Below are 20,538 nucleotides of genomic sequence, written 5' to 3'. Positions count from 1 at the left end.
CTCAAAGATCGCTGAACATAAATGTACGTTTTTGTCTGTGTTTCTAATGGTTGCCAGGTTGGGAAGATTAAGTAAACTATTGGGTAGGAAATGTGTCTGTTTAAGAGAAAAGCTCTGATTGGAGGATTTAAGCTCTTGATATCTGGCAACCACAACATCTGTGATGACTTTTTTTTAAAAGCATGAATGACAATGGCAAATTACACTAAAACGCCTTCAGGATAAACCAGCAAATATTGCAATATCATCCAGCATGAAGTGTCAGTGTGAGCGTGGCAGGGTTAAGATCAGGGTTAGTGGAGGACGTGAATCGTGCATGCGAGAGGAATCGGCGTCAGCGTTTACCAACCTGTGTGCGGATTGACCAGGACACTCCCGGACGGTATCCCTGCGGCATCCAGCGGAAGCAGATAGTAGCTAGCGCTAGCCGCGGACACCGGCGGCTCATAGGAAGCGGCGCCGCTAGCGCTGACGGCGGGGAAGGCCACGGGCTGCGTTAGAGCCGCGGCGGCTGGAGCAGGCTGGGATCGAGAGAGCGAACCCGTGGACGAACCTACGCTACTACAAGAGTCAGAACCTAGAGAGGAACAACCACATCAGCCTCAACAAGCAGACAGAAGAAGAAGAGCAGATTCATTGGGGATCGTCAGCGGACTGCAGCGCCACGGTTATTAAAACACTCCAGAATATAAAAGGTCAGACAAATTTCAACAAGATGCTCAATTCAATTTCATTTCTAATTACCTCAGGGACCGAAGCAATGGAAGAAGAGAATAATTGTATTAGCTGAGAATGACATGTTAATTAATTTCTGATTAGTGTCTCGCTTCATTTCGCCATTGATGTGTTTCTTCTTCTCTCAAATTAAGGATGTTTTTCTCTCTTTGAAACTAAAAATATGTGTTTACATGTCAAAGGTCATACTGACAGTAGTTTATGTGAAAACTACACACATTACTGGTCAGCAAGATTTTTCATGTTTCTGAAACAAGCTCACAAAGGATGCATTTATTTATTTAAAAATGCTGTAAAATAGTAAAATATTATTAGTTTTAAAATAACTGTTTTCTATGTGAATATATTGTAAAACATAATTTATATAGCTGTGATCAAAGCTGAATTTTTAGCATCATTACTGCAGTCTTCAGTGTCACATGATCCTTCAGAAGTCATTCTAATATACTGATTTGCTGCTCAAAAAACATTATCAATGTTAAAAACAGTTGTGCTGCACAATATTTTTGTAGAAACCACAATACATTTTATTTGTCAGGATTCACAGATGAATAGAAAGTTTAAAAGAGCAGCATTTTTTTGAAATAGATCACTTTAATGCATCCATAATGAATAAAAATATTCCTTCTTTTCTTTATGCTACTGACCTTGAAGTTTTGAATGGTAGTGATCAAATTTTCCAAAATAATATTTTTTTTTACAATATGACTGTTTTTATTGCATTTTAACGATTTAATGATTGATTTAATGATATTAATGCATAACGATCACCAATGAATTCCGAGGACTAAACAGTGTTAATAAAGTTGACAGAGAATTCAGAGCATGCAGTGAGACACAGATGAGTCGCTACATAAATCATGCTGTTATTGTAAGAACAGAGACTGTATGAGAAGAAAAGCAGAGGAAGAGTATGTCAGCAATCAGATAAATCTGTCCCTCACCTGTTTTTGAGAGCCGTCCTACGCTCTTGCTGCTGCTGGAACTGTCTCCGCGGATCAGGACCGGGATCCCGCTGAAGCTGCTGGCTTTGGTCATGGCAGGCTTCAGGTTGCGGTTGGAGCTGTCCGAATCGGTGCTGCTCCACGGCCGCGGCTCTGAATACTTGGCCTCATTCTCTGAGCTGCTTTGGCGGCTGTTCCCCGACCGACCGTCTTTCAGCCTGCGTGAGGAACATCAGGCGGATTCAGAACAACAGCTTCGTTTCACAATCAACTCATTGGATACGATGGATGCTCAAAATCACCTGAAGATCTGCCGTCTCTGCTGGATGTCGCTGCACACCTCGTCCTCCTGAATCCTGGAAAACATGTCGCTTATTACTTTTATGGAGTTGGCAGATGCTTTTATCTAGAGCTACTTTAATTGCATTTGAGATGCTCATTTAATCAGTTCATGCATTCCCAGGGTATCGAAACCTACAACCTGCAGCAGTTTAGTGCATGAAAATTACCCTTAATAAAAAATGCATGCATTTGACAAAAGCTTTTATCCTAAGCCACTTCCATTTTTTCAGTTCATGCATTCCCTGGGATTCGAACCCACAACCTTGATGTTACTAACACCATGATCTGGGACAGTTAAGTGCATGAAAACAACCCTCACTAAACATTTATGCATTTGACAGAAGCTTTTATGCTAAGCAACTTTTGCAAACATTCAGTTCATGCATTTCCTGGGATTTGAACCCATGACTTTGCGTTGCTAGAGATCTACTGTTTGAGCAACAGGAATAATTATTCACATGCCACCCATTTACTCCCATGTGACCAGTTATGTACATTGTTTTCAAGGTGCACATTTAATTAGTTTATGCATTCCCAGGGAATCGAACCCACAACCTTAGTGCTACTAAGACCATGATCTGGGCCAGTTTAGTGCATGAAAATGACCCTCACTAAACATTTCTGCATTTGACAGAAGCTTTAATCCAAAGCAACTTCTGCAAAAAAAATTTCAGTTCATGCCTTTCCTAGGATTCAAACCTACAACCATGGTGTAACTAAGCCCATGATCTGGGCCAGTTCAGTGCATGAAAATGACCCTCACTAAACATTTATGCATTTGGCAGAAGCTTTAACCCAAAACCAGTTCCATTTTTCAGTTCATGCATTCCCAGGGAATAGAACCCAGAACCTTGTTGCTACTAACACCATGATCTGGGCCAATTTAGTGCATGAAAACGACCCTCACTAAACATTTATGCATTTGACAGAAGCTTTATTTTTTTCAGTTCATGCATTCCCTGGGATTCGAACCCACAACCTTGGTGTTAGTAACACCATGATCTGGGCCAATTTAGTGCATGAAAACGACCCTCACTAAACATTTATGCATTTGACAGAAGCTTTATTTTTTTCAGTTCATGCATTCCCTGGGATTCGAACCCACAACCTTGGTGTTAGTAACACCATGATCTGGGCCAATTTAGTGCATGAAAACGACCCTCACTAAACATTTATGCATTTGACAGAAGCTTTAATTTTTTCAGTTTATGCATTCCCTGGGATTCGAACCCATGACCATGGTGTTACTAACACCATGATCTGGGCCAGTTTAGTGCATGAAAACGACCCTCACTAAACATTTATGCATTTGACAGAAGCTTTATTTTTTTCAGTTCATGCATTCCCTGGGATTCGAACCCACAACCTTGGTGTTAGTAACACCATGATCTGGGCCAGTTTAGTGCATGAAAACGACCCTCACTAAACATTTCTGCATTTGACAGAAGCTTTAATCCAAAGCAACTTCTGCAAAAAAAATTTCAGTTCATGCCTTTCCTAGGATTCAAACCTACAACCATGGTGTAACTAAGCCCATGATCTGGGCTAGTGTAGTGCATTAAACGCCCCTCACTAAACATTTATGCATTTGGCAGAAGCTTTAACCCAAAGCCAGTTCCATTTTTCAGTTCATGCATTCCCAGGGAATCGAACCCAGAACCTTGGTGCTACTAACACCATGATTTGGGCCAGTTCAGTGCATGAAAACGACCCTCACTAAACATTTATGCATTTGACAGAAGCTTTCATTTTTTCACTTTATGCATTCCCTGGGATTCGAACCCATGACCATGGTGTTGCTGACATTATACTTTGCTGAAGCTCAATAGTAATTTATATTAATAGTCTTTTTAGAGCTAGAGTTTGAATTAGAATGAGTCTCATAGTGGATGAAGTCTGCATCACTGATTCTGTTATTTTCTTGTTTATCTCTGTGAAGCTGCTTTGAAATGATCAGCGCTGTATGAAGCACTATAGAAATAGATGTGACTTGATTTCTCACGCTCACCTTCTATCCAGCGGGAAGGTGTCTAAACCCTGCAAAAGAGATTCAATGTTGTTTATTTTCATGTCAAACAGCCATAAGCACAGGATCATATAGTTGTAACGTATCTCACATCAGCAAAGATCCTGTCTCTTGCTCTCTGATATTCCTCCTCCCGCTCCTCGATGGACTTGCTCCTCCTGTCATCCTTCAGTTTCATGCGCATCTGAAACACAGAGCACTCTTTGAACTCTAAATGCGGTCTCACATCACATTATGCCGTTACTATGCGAGCTAACGGCCGGTTTGATGGCTTCATTAGCAGATCTCCACCTACCCCGCTGTCGTCTTTGTCTATGCTGGAGTTGTCCCTTTTTAAGATGTAGCGCTTCTGGAAATCGTCCGTCTTGTCGTCTTTGATGTGTTCGGAAAACTTCTGATCTGGTCTGCGCACGAACGGAGAGAGAAATCAAAATGAGAAACGCTCCAGGAGACGTTTACGGCCGTCGCACAGATGCAAATCCCTCATAATTACGCTTCTCCCGAAAAACTCATTTCAAAGGGATCACATGCTAAATGTTCGCCTACGGTCGTCTCACGCTCTACGCTAGCAGTCGGAGGTCACTCACATTCGTGTATTGCTGGTTTTGTTGACGATGACACATTTGCCGGACTGGTCGACGTTGTGGTCTAAGCCGAAGTAAGCAGCGACTCTGTGCAGGAGCATTCGGTGATAGGAGGTCATGGGCGGAAACCTCCTCCTCTGACTCCTGAACAAACCAAAAACACATCCAGAAATCAACAACTGTTAGAGGTTTTTGAATTCAACTGATTTGACATGCCTTTTGATCATTACATTTAATTAAAACATTCAAAATGTGGAAATATGGAAATGGAAAAAAAAATAGAATTTGGGAAAACAAAATGCAATTTGGGAAAAAATAAAATTTCATAGGGCCCTAAAATGTCAAAAAGTGTTACATTTGTAATAGTTTTTAAACTGTTTTATTATTTCAATTAATTATACACGTTTTTTGATTAATAAATTTTTTTTTAAACCATTACAATTTAATAAAACCATTAAAATGGGTAAAAAAATGGAATTTGGGAAAATAAAAAGCCCTAAAAGTGTTACATTTTAAATAAATTGATGTTAAACTGTACAAGTGTCATTATTTCAATTTATTATATACACCTTTTGATTAAATTAAATCATTCAAAATGTGGAAATATTAAAATAATAAAATGGAAAAAAATTGAATTTGGGAAAACAAAATGGAATTTGAGAATAAATAAAATGAATTTCATAGGGCCCTAAAATGTCAAAAAGTGTCAAATTTGTAATAGTTTTTAAACTGTACAGTTTTATTATTTCAATTAATTATACGCATTTTTTGATTATTACAATTTATTTAAACATTACAATTTAATAAAACCATTAAAATTGGTGAAAAAAAAAATTAATTTGGGAAGATAAAAAAAAATTTCATAGAGCCCTAAAAGTGTTACATTTTAAATGAATTGATGTTAAACTGTACAAGTGTCATTATTTCAATTAATTATATACACCTTTTGATTATTAGATTTAATTAAACCTGTAAAATTGGAAAAAAAATGGAATTTGGGAAAATAAAATTAATTTCATAGGGCTCTTAAATGTCAAAAAGTGTTACATTTTTAATAAAATGATGTTATATTGTGTACGTTTCATTATTTCAATTAATTATACACACTTTTTGATTATTAAATTTAATTAAACCATTCAAATTGAATAAAACCATTAAAATGGAAAAAAAAAGGAATTTGGGAAAATAAAATGAATTTCATAAGACCATAAAATGTCAAAAAGTGTTACATTTTTAATAAACTGATGTTAAACTGTACAAGTTTCAGTATTTCAATTAATTACATACGCTTTTCAATTATTAAAATGTAATAAAAAATTAAAACAGAATAAAACCATTAAATTGGGAAAAAAAGGATAATAAAAAGAAATAATAAATATAAAAATAAAATGAATTTCATAGGGCCCTAAAATGTCAACAAGTGTTAAATGTTTAATAAATTGTTGTTAAACTGTACAGTTTCATTATTTCAATTAATTGCACACGGCTTTTGATGATTCAAATTGAATTAAACCATTAAAATCGAATTTCATAGGGTTTTAAAATGTCAAAAAGTGTTACATTTTTAATAAATTGATGTTAAACTGTACAGTTTCATTATTTAAATTAATTGCAAACGGCTTTTGATGATTCAAATTGAATTAAACCATTAAAATGGAAAAAAAAGGAATTCGGGAATAGAAAATGAATTTCATAGGGCCCTAAAATGTAATTCATGTTAAACGTTTAATAAACTGTATTCTATTCATGATTATTTAAATGACTTAGATGTGCTTCTTGGTGACTAAAACTCAGTTTTAGTTCAATTTAATTGAAAAGTTATCCGGGAAAATTAAAGCAGAAAAAAACTCCAGAAAATCTAAAATGGACAAAAGAGAACTTGGGGAAAAAATAAAGGTGATTTCTGTGATGAAGGACTTACTCGATGTTACTGATGAAGTCCAGGATGTCCTGCTCCAGCTTCAGCAGCATCATTCGGTCCCTGATGAAGAACAGCTACAGTTAGCCATCTATACTAATATAACCAGAAGTTTCCACCACAAATAATGCTTGATCCTCCTCTGGAGGTCTAATGATAGGAGTGTTTGTCTGAGGTCAAGCCTGAGTGAGTCACCTGGGGTTGTTCTTGAGTGTGTTCACCAGGAAGCCGTGCAGATCGATGCCAGTGGAGTCCTTGTATTCCTGACTGGAATCTGCAGACAGATGGACATGTTAACCACACGCCTCTCTCTGAAACATCCTCACACCACTCAGCAACTCACTCACCTCTGGACAGCATCTTGCGTGGCATTTTCTCCAGTTTGTTGGCACTTTCCTCATCCTCGTACGCAGTAAGAGGCGACTCTTCTTTGTCAAACGTCTGCGAGAGTTTAATATGATCTCCATCCTGCGGATAAAAACAAACACAGCTAATGGAGCTTGACAGTAAGTCAACATTTCAATGAAAATGTACACTTCAATTAGATTTTTGTGTGTTTATACTAACAACTGCAATCATATTTTTAATAAAATCACCCAATATGACTTTAATCAATTAATAATAAACCAGATTTTTTAATAAAACCACCCACAATGGAACTGAGATCTGATAAGTTGTATCAATTTAAATTGTTATGTTTAATGCCATACTAATCAAACAGCAATACAGACAAGAAAAAGACTAAATAAATGAGTTTGAATTAGATTGTTTAATTAGTAGTATGTTTAATTGTAATATTTGTGACCCTGGAGCACAAAACCACTCTTAAGTAGCAATAGGTATATTTGTAATACATTGTATGGGTCAAAATGATCAATTTTTCTTTTATGCCAAAAATCATTAGAATATTAATATCATGTCCCATGAAGATATTTGTAAATTTCCTACCATAAATATATCAAAAAGAAATTTTTAATTAGTAATATGCATTGCTAAGAACTTAATTTGGACAACTTTAAAGGCGATTTTCTCAATATTTTGATTTTCTTGCACCCTCAGATTTTAGATTTTCATTCCATTTCATTTAGTTTCATTCCAACCAAATATCATCCTATCCTAACAACCCATACACCAATAGAAAGCTTATTTAATTTCAAAATATTGACCCTTATGATTGGTTTTGTGGTTCAGGGTCACATTTAAATTAGTTTAATGTCAGAACACCATAAATGCATCAGTAGTTTGTGTACAGTAAGAAAAAAAAGAAATCTTCAGTTTGGACAGATCACGATTTGGATGAATAAACCTCCAACTCTCCTAAAACTAACTAATCAGCCTTTATTCTGTGATTAATAACAAAGAAAACTAGCAGAACTCACTGCAAAAAATGCTTTTCTTACTCAGATCTTTTGTCTTGTTTCCAGCCAAAATATCCAAAAATTATTAAATCAAGAAGGATTTTCTATATAAGTAAAAATAGTCTTGTTTTCAGAAAAAAGAAGTCAAAATTAAGTTTTTGCTTAGAACAAGCAAAATAATCTGCCAATGGGGTCAGAAAAATAAGCTTATTTCAAGCCGAAAATTAGATTATTTTTCTTAACCCATTGGCAGATTTTTTTGCTTGTTTCCATCAAAAATGCACTTTTGAATTTTTACTTGTCTAGAAAATCTTTCATGATTTAAGAATTTTTACATATTTTAGCTGGAAACAAGATAAAAGATCTGAGTAAGAAAATAATTTTTTGCAGTACTGTAAGAGAAAACAGAAACACCTTCACAATCCTCTACAAACGACCACATTGACATTTCCTTTCTGTCCAAAAACACTCTTCCACACTGGAAACTAAAGCGTTGTGTAATACGACATAAACAACCAAACCAGCCAATCAGAAAACATTCATCTGTCGCTATCACAGCTTGTGTGCCCTTTCATCACCGGATCTATTATGCATTACGCACTTAAGACCTTCTATAGACATCAGGGATGCACCGAATAATATTACTTTTTCCAAGTAACTAGTAAAGTAATGCATTACTTGTTAATTCACAAGAAAATATGAGTTACTTTTTTAAATAAATGACTAATAACTAATTACTTTCCCCCTCATTTATTGATTGACAGCTCTCCTGTCCCCAAGTTGAGAGAAATCAAGAGTAAGATGTTATTTTAGTTCTAGAATAAATGTGAACATGCATTAATTCATCTCACTCACTAAAGAAACACTGAAATTCAACACAAACCTGCAATAATTAAATATGTTCAATAATACAAACATCCCTTATGTATTTAATCCCATTTTATTAAACGATGTCTTTGCTGCCGACCTTCAATGATCCAATTCATCCATACTAATAAACAAAAATGACTCAAGATAATCTAACATTTGTTTTACTTTTTTTATTGCTAAAGAGTTGACTTTTTTTCTTCTGCGGTCTACTGTACAGACGGAGATTTACTTTTCTCTAAGCCTGAGGCTTTTGCTGTCAAAAGGCTTTTACATTTGACAAAAATACAACTTTTTATATTAAAAACAAACAAGCAAGACCTGCCCAGATTTAAAAGTAACACAAAAGTAACATAATGCATTACTTTTGCATTACTTTCCATAAAAAGTAACTATGTAACGTAATCAGTTACTTTTAGGGAGTAACTCAATATTGTAACGCATTACTTTCTATAAAAAGTAACTAAGTAGTGTAATCAGTTACTTTTTTAGGGAGTAACTCAATATTGTAACATTACTTTCTATAAAAAGTAACTAAGTAACGTAATCAGTTACTTTTTTAGGGAGTAACTCAATATTGTAACGCATTACTTTTCATAAAAAGTAACTATGTAACGTAATCAGTTACTTTTAGGGAGTAACTCAATATTGTAATGCATTACTTTCTATAAAAAGTAACCAAGTAACGTAATCAGTTACTTTTTTTAAAGGAGTAACTCAATATTGTAACATTACTTTCTATAAAAAGTAACTATGTAACGTAATCGGTTACTTTTTTAGGGAGTAACTTAATATTGTAACATTACTTTCTATAAAAAGTAACTATGTAACGTAATCAGTTACTTTTAGGGAGTAACTCAATATTGTAACATTACTTTCTATAAAAAGTAACTATGTAACGTAATCAGTTACTTTTAGGGAGTAACTCAATATTGTAACATTACTTTCCATAAAAAGTAACTATGTAACGTAATCAGTTACTTTTAGGGAGTAACTCAATATTGTAACATTACTTTCCATAAAAAGTAACTATGTAACGTAATCAGTTACTTTTAGGGAGTAACTCAATATTGTAACGCATTACTTTCTATAAAAAGTAACATAATCAGTTACTTTTTTAGGGAGTAACTCAATATTGTAACATTACTTTCCATAAAAAGTAACTATGTAACGTAATCAGTTACTTTTAGGGAGTAACTCAATATTGTAACATTACTTTCCATAAAAAGTAACTAAGTAACGTAATCAGTTAATTTTAGGGAGTAACTCAATATTGTAACGCATTACTTTTCATAAAAAGTAACTAAGTAACGTAATCAGTTACTTTTAGGGAGTAACTCAATATTGTAATGCATTACTTTCTATAAAAAGTAACCAAGTAACGTAATCAGTTACTTTTTTTAAAGGAGTAACTCAATATTGTAACATTACTTTCTATAAAAAGTAACTATGTAACGTAATCGGTTACTTTTTTAGGGAGTAACTTAATATTGTAACGCATTACGTTCTATAAAAAGTAACTAAGTAACGTAATCAGTTACTTTTAGGGAGTAACTCAATATTGTAACGCATTACTTTCTATAAAAAGTAAGTAACATAATCAGTTACTTTTTTAGGGAGTAACTCAATATTGTAACATTACTTTCCATAAAAAGTAACTATGTAACGTAATCAGTTACTTTTAGGGAGTAACTCAATATTGTAACATTACTTTCCATAAAAAGTAACTAAGTAACGTAATCAGTTAATTTTAGGGAGTAACTCAATATTGTAACATTACTTTCTATAAAAAGTAACTATGTAACGTAATCAGTTACTTTTTTTAAAGGAGTAACTCAATATTGTAACGCATTACTTTCTATAAAAAGTAACTAAGTAACGTAATCAGTTACTTTTAGGGAGTAACTCAATATTGTAACGCATTACTTTCTATAAAAAGTAACTATGTAACGTAATCGGTTACTTTTTTAGGGAGTAACTCAATATTGTAACGCATTACTTTTCATAAAAAGTAACTAAGTAACGTAATCAGTTACTTTTAGGGAGTAACTCAATATTGTAATGCATTACTTTCTATAAAAAGTAACCAAGTAACGTAATCAGTTACTTTTTTTAAAGGAGTAACTCAATATTGTAACATTACTTTCTATAAAAAGTAACTATGTAACGTAATCGGTTACTTTTTTAGGGAGTAACTTAATATTGTAACGCATTACTTTCTATAAAAAGTAACTAAGTAACGTAATCAGTTACTTTTAGGGAGTAACTCAATATTGTAACGCATTACTTTCTATAAAAAGTAAGTAACATAATCAGTTACTTTTTTAGGGAGTAACTCAATATTGTAACGCATTACTTTCTATAAAAAGTAACTAAGTAACGTAATCAGTTACTTTTTTTAGGGAGTAACTCAATATTGTAACGCATTACTTTCTATAAAAAGTAAGTAACATAATCAGTTACTTTTTTAGGGAGTAACTCAATATTGTAACGCATTACTTTTCATAAAAAGTAACTAAGTAATGTAATCAGTTACTTTTTTAGGGAGTAACTCAATATTGTAACGCATTACTTTTCATAAAAAGTAACTAAGTAATGTAATCAGTTACTTTTTTAGGGAGTAACTCAATATTGTAACGCATTACTTTTCATAAAAAGTAACTAAGTAACGTAATCAGTTACTTTTTTAGGGAGTAACTCAATATTGTAACGCATTACTTTTCATAAAAAGTAACTAAGTAATGTAATCAGTTACTTTTTTAGGGAGTAACTCAATATTGTAACGCATTACTTTTCATAAAAAGTAACTAAGTAACGTAATCAGTTACTTTTTTAGGGAGTAACTCAATATTGTAACGCATTACTTTTCATAAAAAGTAACTAAGTAACGTAATCAGTTACTTTTTTTAGGGAGTAACTCAATATTGTAACGCATTACTTTTCATAAAAAGTAACTAAGTAACATAATCAGTTATTTTTTTAGGGAGTAACTCAATATTGTAACGCATTACTTTTCATAAAAAGTAACTAAGTAACGTAATCAGTTGCTTTTTTTTAAGGAGTAACTCAATATTGTAACGCATTACTTTCTATAAAAAGTAACTAAGTAACATAATCAGTTATTTTTTTAGGGAGTAACTCAATATTGTAACGCATTACTTTTCATAAAAAGTAACTAAGTAACATAATCAGTTATTTTTTTAGGGAGTAACTCAATATTGTAACACATTACTTTTCATAAAAAGTAACTAAGTAACATAATCAGTTATTTTTTTAGGGAGTAACTCAATATTGTAACGCATTACTTTCCATAAAAAGTAACTAAGTAACGTAATCAGTTGCTTTTTTTTAAGGAGTAACTCAATATTGTAACGCATTACTTTCTATAAAAAGTAACTAAGTAACATAATCAGTTATTTTTTTAGGGAGTAACTCAATATTGTAACGCATTACTTTTCATAAAAAGTAACTAAGTAACATAATCAGTTATTTTTTTAGGGAGTAACTCAATATTGTAACGCATTACTTTTCATAAAAAGTAACTAAGTAACATAATCAGTTATTTTTTTAGGGAGTAACTCAATATTGTAACGCATTACTTTTCATAAAAAGTAACTAAGTAACATAATCAGTTATTTTTTTAGGGAGTAACTCAATATTGTAACGCATTACTTTCCATAAAAAGTAACTAAGTAACGTAATCAGTTGCTTTTTTTTAAGGAGTAACTCAATATTGTAACGCATTACTTTTAAAAGCAACTTTCCCCAACACTGATTCCAACAGCTCTATTAAAACATTTATTCTAACATTCTCCTTTGCTCAGCGAGGCTGCATTTATTTGTTCATTAAAAACACATGCCTGATTCAAGAAGGGGGTCCTAAAAATGGCCAAAGAATATTATTTGCTAACTTATTATTGATTTTAAGTTAAATTTGCTTTGTTGGTAGGCTATAATGTCTACAATGACTATTATGTTAAGTAAATATTTTTTTAATTTATGTTTTGTAATTGATTTTTTTCTTTGAAAAGCTGTAAAAAGCAAATATTGGCTATTTAATGTATGCAATGGTGAAAAAAAAAAATGGCAAAATACATGGGGGAAAACAAAAAAAACGTGTTCGGCTTCAACCAAGAATTTTTATTTCGTTGCATCCCTAATAGACATATTATAAGAAGATATTAATCTATTCGTCAGCAGGACGACTGAAACACAACTGCATCCTCTCTTAATATTACTCAGTGAAATCAGTTGATGGAGTGATCTAAAGCACGTTTACCTGCTGATCTTGAGGCAGCTGTGTGGTAATGGTGGAAGGACAGGGATCTTCACAAACGGCCAGGCTCCGAACTAACTTTACCTTTGCGTTCTGGCGAAGAGCATGAGTGAAGTTACACAGAGTCACTGAGTTTGACAAACACACGTGCAGCAGCGCATGACCAAACCCTGAACACACGGATCAAACTGAAAAACCCATGCAAACATAAGAACACAACGACGCTCTGATCCTAAACCAAAAACGAGCATCATGCAGAACTCAAGCACATGAGGACGACTTTTCAGGAGAACGCTGTCAGATGAGCTCATGCCGCCGTACCTTGGGTCTTTTAGCGCTTGCTCCGGGTGTTTGCCGCTGTTCGGTGAGCAATGAGACAAAACCAAGCATGTCAGTTTCTGAATCACAAACCACAGAGAGCTCAGCTCTGCTTGAGAGAAACGGACAACACATACTGTACGTCTGAACCACTTACAGGAGAAACATCTGCTCTTCCTGTAACACATCATTAAACATCACACCAGCGTTTAGTGGCCACAGGAATATTGGCTAGCACTAAAGCAGTCCTGCGAGTTATGAAAATATCTCGGACACTGATTAGATTAATAAAGGCGAGAGTGTCAATCAAAGACATTATTAGATTCGCAGCCGCCATCTTCCTTCATTAGACACCAGAACAAAGACTGTCGCCATCTCCAAATGCTCCTCCAGGATACACTCGAGGTTTCTGCTAATATAATAGAATAGAAACGTGATCCCTCAGGATGAAAAACCCATTACTGAATCACTATGAATGACACTGAGACCGGGGGGAATTGTGTAAAAAAAATAATATTAAAAAATGTATACATATATTTTATATATCAAATTAAAATATATTAAATTATTAGAATATATTAACGCACACGCGTTAAGTTATTGCACTTTTAAGTTATTAAAATATGTAAATGTTTTTGATCACTGCATATATCGAGTTTGGGATTAGCGTGACTTTAAAAAGTAATTTATGCTCATCAAAGTTCCATTTATTTGATCAAAAATACAGAAAAAGGTATTATGAAATAGTGCAATTCAAAATAACAGTTTTTTATTTTAATATACTTTAAAATGTAATTTATTTCTGTGATGCAAAGCTGAATTTTTAGCATCATTCTAATATACTGATTTATTACTTTTACTATACATGTGGGAAACAGTATGTTTTTGGAACCTGTGATGCTTTTTTTTAGGATTCTTTGATGAATAAAACGTGAAAAACAGCATTTATTCAAAACAGAAATATTTTCTAACAATAAGCCTTTGTTACCACTTTTTATCAATTTAACACATCCTTGCTGAATAAAAGTATTAATTGCTTTTAAAGAGAAAAAGCAAGGTGTTTATTGTTACAAAACGTTTCTATTTTAAATAAATGCTGTTCTTTTTAGCATTTTATTTATCAAAGAATCCGAAACAAGTATCACAGGTTCCAAACAAATATTAAGCAGCACAACTGTTTCCAACACTGATAATAAATCAGTATATTAGAGTGATTTCTGAAGGATCATGTGACACTGAAGACTGCAGTAATGATGCTGAAAATTCAGCTTTGCATCACAAAAATAAATTATATTTTAAAGTAGATTAAAATAGAAAACCACTATTTTTAAATTGCATTAACATTTCACAATATTATAGTTTTTTTCTGTATTTTTAAACAAATAAACGCAGCCTCAATCAGCAGAAAAGTCTCCTTTAAAAAGCATTAAAAATCTTACTGATCCCAAACTTTTGAGCGGCAGTATATTTATTTATACATATTATCTATTTATATTCATATGTATGCATGTATATATATATATATATATATATATATATATATATATATATATATATATATATATATATATATACCCGCATATGTATATAATTATATACACATTTATATACACACTTTTTTTCTCACAATTGCTTTATATAAACTTTTTTTTTTAAATATAAAATGCACAATTGCGAGTTATAAAGTCAGAATTGCAGGATATAAACTCTAAATTCTGAGATTTTTCTTGTAATTCTGACTTTTTTGAGATATAAATATAGATATAAAGACAGAATTGCGGGATATAAACTCACAAATCTGAAATTTTTCTTGTAATTCTGACTTTTTTGAGATAAATATAGAGATATAAAGTCAGAATTGAGCGATATAACTCACAAATCTGACATTTTTCTCACAATTGCAAGTTTGTGTCTTTTTTTTGTCAAATATTTTTTATAATTGCTTGTCACAATTCTGACTTTTTTTTTAAATTGTGAGTTATAAAGTCAGAATTGCGGGACAAACTCACATACAAACATATACAAATATACACACACACACACACATACATATACATATACATATATATATATATATAGATAGATAGGTACAAAATCTGCAGTGATCGAGTAGATGATTTGTTGGCGTGTCTTTTGTCTCAGTTGTTCTCTCAGCCTCAACAGGCAGAAGTGGTGGATTGTTAATAAGCGCAGGGTGTCTTTACTGAATAATGACGGATGGTTATTCAGCTTTAATTGGCTATTGAACACGCCGTATTCCCCGAGAGACTCAATCTGGAACGAGGCCACAGATCCTCAATGACAGACCATGCTGGAAGAGTCCTGTCCACACACACACACACACACACACACACACTCACACACTCACACACTCACACACTCACACACACACACACACACACACACACACACACACACACACACACACACACACACACACAGCAGATCTGCGACAGGAGGAAACAGACAGATGGCCGTAAAGCTCCTCGCTGTGGCTCACTGGACCCCGCCAATCGCCTCGGACATCCGCTCTCTCCTCCGCCAGAGACCAGAGAGACGCTTGTGAAACCAAACGAAAGTCTGGACGGAGGAAATGTCACCGTATCACAGAACAGAGAGACGCAGCGGCGTAACCTTCAAAAGATTAACCTTCTACATCTGAGCGCCGTGTTCTCGTCTGCCGCTCCTCGTAACACAATTACGCTCCATTGATTGGCGGCTCTGGGCTGCGGCTCTAAAGCACAACGATCGCTGCGCTGATTTGTTTCGCTGACCCTTGCTCTCCACACAAACAACGGCACAATCGCTTCTGAAGGACAGAACTGACTACAGCGATCAATACGTGCAATATAGCAACAATACAGCGCCGGTCATCGCTCCTAGCGGCCTGCAGGGGGCGAACCGTCAATTAAACACCAATCAATAATGACACAGCTGCTATATTTTCATTCATATCTATGCGTTTATTGAAGGTGAGCACCATGTAGAATAATGTTATTAGTAGAGCTCAAATTTTTTATCTAATTAATTAGATGATGTAGTGATTAATTCATCGGTAATTAATTGCACAACAATTCGAGATGAAAAATTACTCCCCCAAAGATCATTTAAAGTCATTACTGGATGGAAGCTCATTTCTGCCACTGAATAAAAAATAAAAAAGGTAACTGCAACTTTGTCTTAAAATTCAGATTTTTTTTTCCAAGTCTGTGTCTCGCAATTTTGACTTTTTTTTTTTTCTCAGAATTGCTTTATATAAATTTTTTTTTAAATATAAATGCACAATTGCGAGTTATAAAGTCAGAATTGCAGGATATAAACTCTAAATTCTGAGATTTCTCCTGTAATTCTGACTTTTTTGAGATATAAATATAGATATATAAAGTCAGAATTGAGAGATATAACTCACATCTGACATTTTTCTCGCAATTGCAAGTCTGTCTTTTTTGTCAAATATTTTTTTATAATTGCTTAATATAAACTCACAATTCTGACTTTTTTGAAATATAAATGCACAAATGCGAGTTATAAAGTCAAAATTGAGAGATTTGAACTTTGAAATTTTGCAATTCTGGCTTTTTTTCTCAGAATTGTGAGATATAAACTTGCAATTGCGAATTTTAAAGTCCAGTTCTGAGGAGAAAAGAAAAAGACTGATATGTTCACAGAATTGCGAGTTTATATTGTGCAATTCTGACTTTCTAAGTTGCAATTGGGAGTTTATATCACATAATTCTGAGAAAAAAAAAGTCAGAGTTGTGAGAACTTTTATTTTTTATTCAGTGGCAGAAACTGTCTTCCATATTACTGTGTTAGACGTGAATTAATGTCTTTTTTCTTTTTTAAATATTACAATATGAAATTATTTTTATGAAGCGAAATATAAACTAAAAGCACCAGTAGGTGGCAGTGAGTCACTGTCTTAATGAGCGAGTCATTGAATCATTCATTCTGCTGATTCATTCAGAAAGGAAGCTGAAATGACTCTTTAGAAATGAGTCACTGAATCATTGATTCACTCGATTCAAGTCATTACTGTATAGAAGCCCATTTCTGCCACTAAATAAAAAATAAAAAAAGGTAATTGCAACTTTTTAACTCGCAATTCTAACTTTTTTGGGATATAAATGCACAATAGCGAGTTTTAAAGCCAGAATTGCGGGATATAAACTTACAATTCTGAAATTTTTCTCGCAATTGCGAATTATAAAGTCCAGCTCTGAGGAGAAAAAAAAACAGATGTTCTAAGAATTGCGAGTTTATATCTCACATTATTCTAACATGCGATGCGACTGCAACAAAAATCCACTAATAGTTAAAAGAAATATAAAAAGTTATATATCTTACAATTCTGAGAAAAAAAAAGTCAGAATTGTGAGATAAGTTGCAATAACCTTTATTTTTTATTTAGCGGAAACGGACTTCCATATTATTGTGTTCCATATTACTGAGGTGAATTTAAAACTTTTTTTATTTCTGTATGAATATTATGAAACTAAAAGCACCAGTAGGTGGCAGTGAGTCACTGTCTCAATGAGTGAGTCATTGAATCATTCATTCTGCTGATTCATTCAGAAAAGGAAGCTGAAATGACTCTTTAGAAATGAGTCACTGAATCATTGATTCACTCGATTCAAATCATTACTGTATAGAAGCCCAGTTCCATCACTAAATAAGAAATAAAAAAGGTAATTGCAATTTTTTATCTCACAATTCAGATTTTTTTCCCCTTTGCAATTGTGAGTTTACATTTCGCAATTCTGACTTTAAGATATAAATGCACAATTGCGAATTATAAAGTCCAGTTCTGAGCAGAAAAAAAGAGTTTATATCACACAATTCTGACTTTATAACTCGCAATTGAGTTTGTCTCACAATTGTGAGAATGTCAGAATTGTGAGAAAAGTCGCAACTACCTTTTTTTATTTTTATTCAGCGGCGGAAATGGGTTTCCATATTACTGGGTTAGATGTGAATTAATGTTTTTTTTTTATATTAAAATATTAAATTATGTATTATGAAGTGAAATATAAAGCACCAGTAGGTGGCAGTGAGTCATTCAGAGAGAAAGCTGAAATGACTCTTTAGAAATGAGTCACTGATTCACTCGATTCATTCAAAACTGGATTCAATCAGTAACGAATCACAGCTGTGTTAAACCGAGACTCAACAATTCTAATGCGGCTTTGATTGGAACGACTTTCATTTGTGAAATTGAGCAAAACAGACGATATTGTGTCTAAAACAGTCTAAAACACAATATAAACTTCTGGTTTACTGGACTGTTGCAATAATGGCAGTGGTGCGGATATTGGGGAGAAACGGCACTCTCACTGGTGTGATATTGCTCAACTATATCATATATTAGAAATACGTTCTTGTGCTCATTTCTTGAATTTAAGTCATATAATTGTACTCTAATAAACTCATGTTCAGTGTAAGATGAAGGACAGATCTGGACACAAACACTCTCCATGTCTGTTTTCATCTCTTTCTCTCTCACAAAGCTTTGAGTGGTTGTTTTTAGGCTTTAACTGAAATGCATAAAGGAGAGAGGCGTATCTGAGGTGACGTCATTACCTGCGTGTCCGTCCTGTCGTCGCTGCAGTGTTCCCGGTGCGTGCGGCTCTGCTCGTCTGCGGTCGAGGTGTTCTGCGATCTCATAGTCTCGCCGTTAGAATCAGACATCCTCATCAGACACGGCTACCTGGAGCGTCGACCGAGAGCCTGGAAGCTGAAACACAAACAATTATTCTAACATGCGACTGCAACAAAAATCCACTAATAGTTAAAAGAACCATCTGATTTGTTTGCTCTTAAAGTGCATCATTAAACACGTAAATGTCTCTCACAGAAGCTTTAGTGTTTTTCACAAATTACAAATTACCCCCTCGTCAATATGTACTAAAATAGCACAAACTTATATAAAACGCAATGACGTCTTCGGTGACGCGCTCGAGTCCTCCAGGGAGACGCTATACATGAGCGCCGTTACCCAAACCAATTAACCTCCAACAATTATGAGCTCAGAGTCTGAAGAGCAAAGTGAGCTAATGAGAATTACACCAATCTCAGACTTTCATTAACACGTTAGCTCAGAGTGAGATTTCTAACACGCGTGACGCTCCAAATCCCCAGCGAGACGCGGGAGCGATGACACCTTATCCAGACGGAAGACAAACCTGTGAACGCAGGCAAACCGCGCTTCCAAGCGAGCCACGAGGAACAAAAACACTCTGAAAACGGCAGAACGCTGTTCTAATGGTCTCCGTGACACATTTCTGCCCTTAGAAAAGCTATTTCTAATAATCGTTTACCTATCCACAAACGTCATCAAATTTAAAATTCATTAAATATGAATTATTTGCATGTTCTGGGAAACTGTCTAGAAGCAACACCGCGCACCTGTGCAATAATAATCTTTATTTTTATTTAAGGCAAGACACTGCAGGTGAACACTGTTTAAAAAGACACTTAATATAGGGTACTTTCCCAGTTTTTGTATTAACGGTTATATTTAAATATGTATTGTAATATGTATGTATTTTCATTGTTTTTAGGAGTGAAATGTTGTATAAATCAGTGTAAATGAAATGAACCTTCAGAATACAGATAGGAATAAAACTGTAATATCTGGTGTTTGTAAGAGAATAAATCTTTAGGCATACGCATTGGAATTGAAATCAGACGCAAATAGATAAAGTGCAATTAAATAAACAAATGTGTATTTTGGATGTTTACTTCATGAAAAGCCAAATAGCACAAAAATTGCATTAAAAAAGTGTTTTTGCTCGTAGTGTTTATCTAATGTAAGTCACGCATTTCGGAGAGACACTGCAGACAAAAACACAGCTTTTTCATGCACTTGTCAAGTTTGAGATTTTAGGCTTTTTGTTGTTTCATAAAGTGTTTTTTTCAGACTAGTGGAAAGAAAACACCCAAAAGACACTGTTAAGTCTTTCTTTTACAGCACTTTATCTATTTGTGTCGATAGATTTCAATTACAATACAGATTTCTAAAAACCAAGAGTTTTTTCTGCTACACTGAGACATAAATCTCCACTTCAGCAGCACTTACACACACCACACTTTACATTTGTATTCCTGTCTATATCCTGAAGGTTTCTACAGAGGGATTTGTTCATATATTAGCTTGATTTTATACATTTT

At 33.8% G+C, this 20,538-nt stretch overlaps 1 protein-coding gene across 7 annotated transcripts in view; it reads right to left on the bottom strand.

Moving 5' to 3' along the window:
• LOC141340513 (R3H domain-containing protein 1-like) overlaps window positions 1-20,538 on the bottom strand; it is a 70,724-nt gene that overhangs the window by 23,688 nt on the left and 26,498 nt on the right. For 5 of the 7 annotated variants that reach the window (XM_073845512.1, XM_073845514.1, XM_073845515.1 and 2 more), the window contains exons 3-15: window positions 18,949-19,102; window positions 13,372-13,407; window positions 13,054-13,143; window positions 6,897-7,017; window positions 6,745-6,823; window positions 6,553-6,612; window positions 4,635-4,775; window positions 4,343-4,451; window positions 4,139-4,231; window positions 4,030-4,058; window positions 1,982-2,035; window positions 1,680-1,897; window positions 350-577 (exon numbers count right to left, since the gene is read on the bottom strand). In XM_073845512.1, the coding sequence (XP_073701613.1) occupies window positions 350-577; window positions 1,680-1,897; window positions 1,982-2,035; window positions 4,030-4,058; window positions 4,139-4,231; window positions 4,343-4,451; window positions 4,635-4,775; window positions 6,553-6,612; window positions 6,745-6,823; window positions 6,897-7,017; window positions 13,054-13,143; window positions 13,372-13,407; window positions 18,949-19,062 (1,372 nt within the window). In that variant the 5' untranslated portion in view covers window positions 19,063-19,102. The remainder of the gene's footprint in view (window positions 1-349; window positions 578-1,679; window positions 1,898-1,981; window positions 2,036-4,029; window positions 4,059-4,138; window positions 4,232-4,342; window positions 4,452-4,634; window positions 4,776-6,552; window positions 6,613-6,744; window positions 6,824-6,896; window positions 7,018-13,053; window positions 13,144-13,371; window positions 13,408-18,948; window positions 19,103-20,538) is intronic. The other 2 variants (XM_073845518.1, XM_073845517.1) reach the window with 2 other exon arrangements.

The sequence above is a fragment of the Garra rufa genome, chromosome 8, assembly GCF_049309525.1.
Source record: "Garra rufa chromosome 8, GarRuf1.0, whole genome shotgun sequence".
In the NCBI taxonomy this organism is placed as follows: Eukaryota; Metazoa; Chordata; class Actinopteri; order Cypriniformes; family Cyprinidae; genus Garra; species Garra rufa.
Note: the sequence above shows the minus strand (reverse complement) of the source record. Positions and strands in the feature narration are given on the sequence as shown.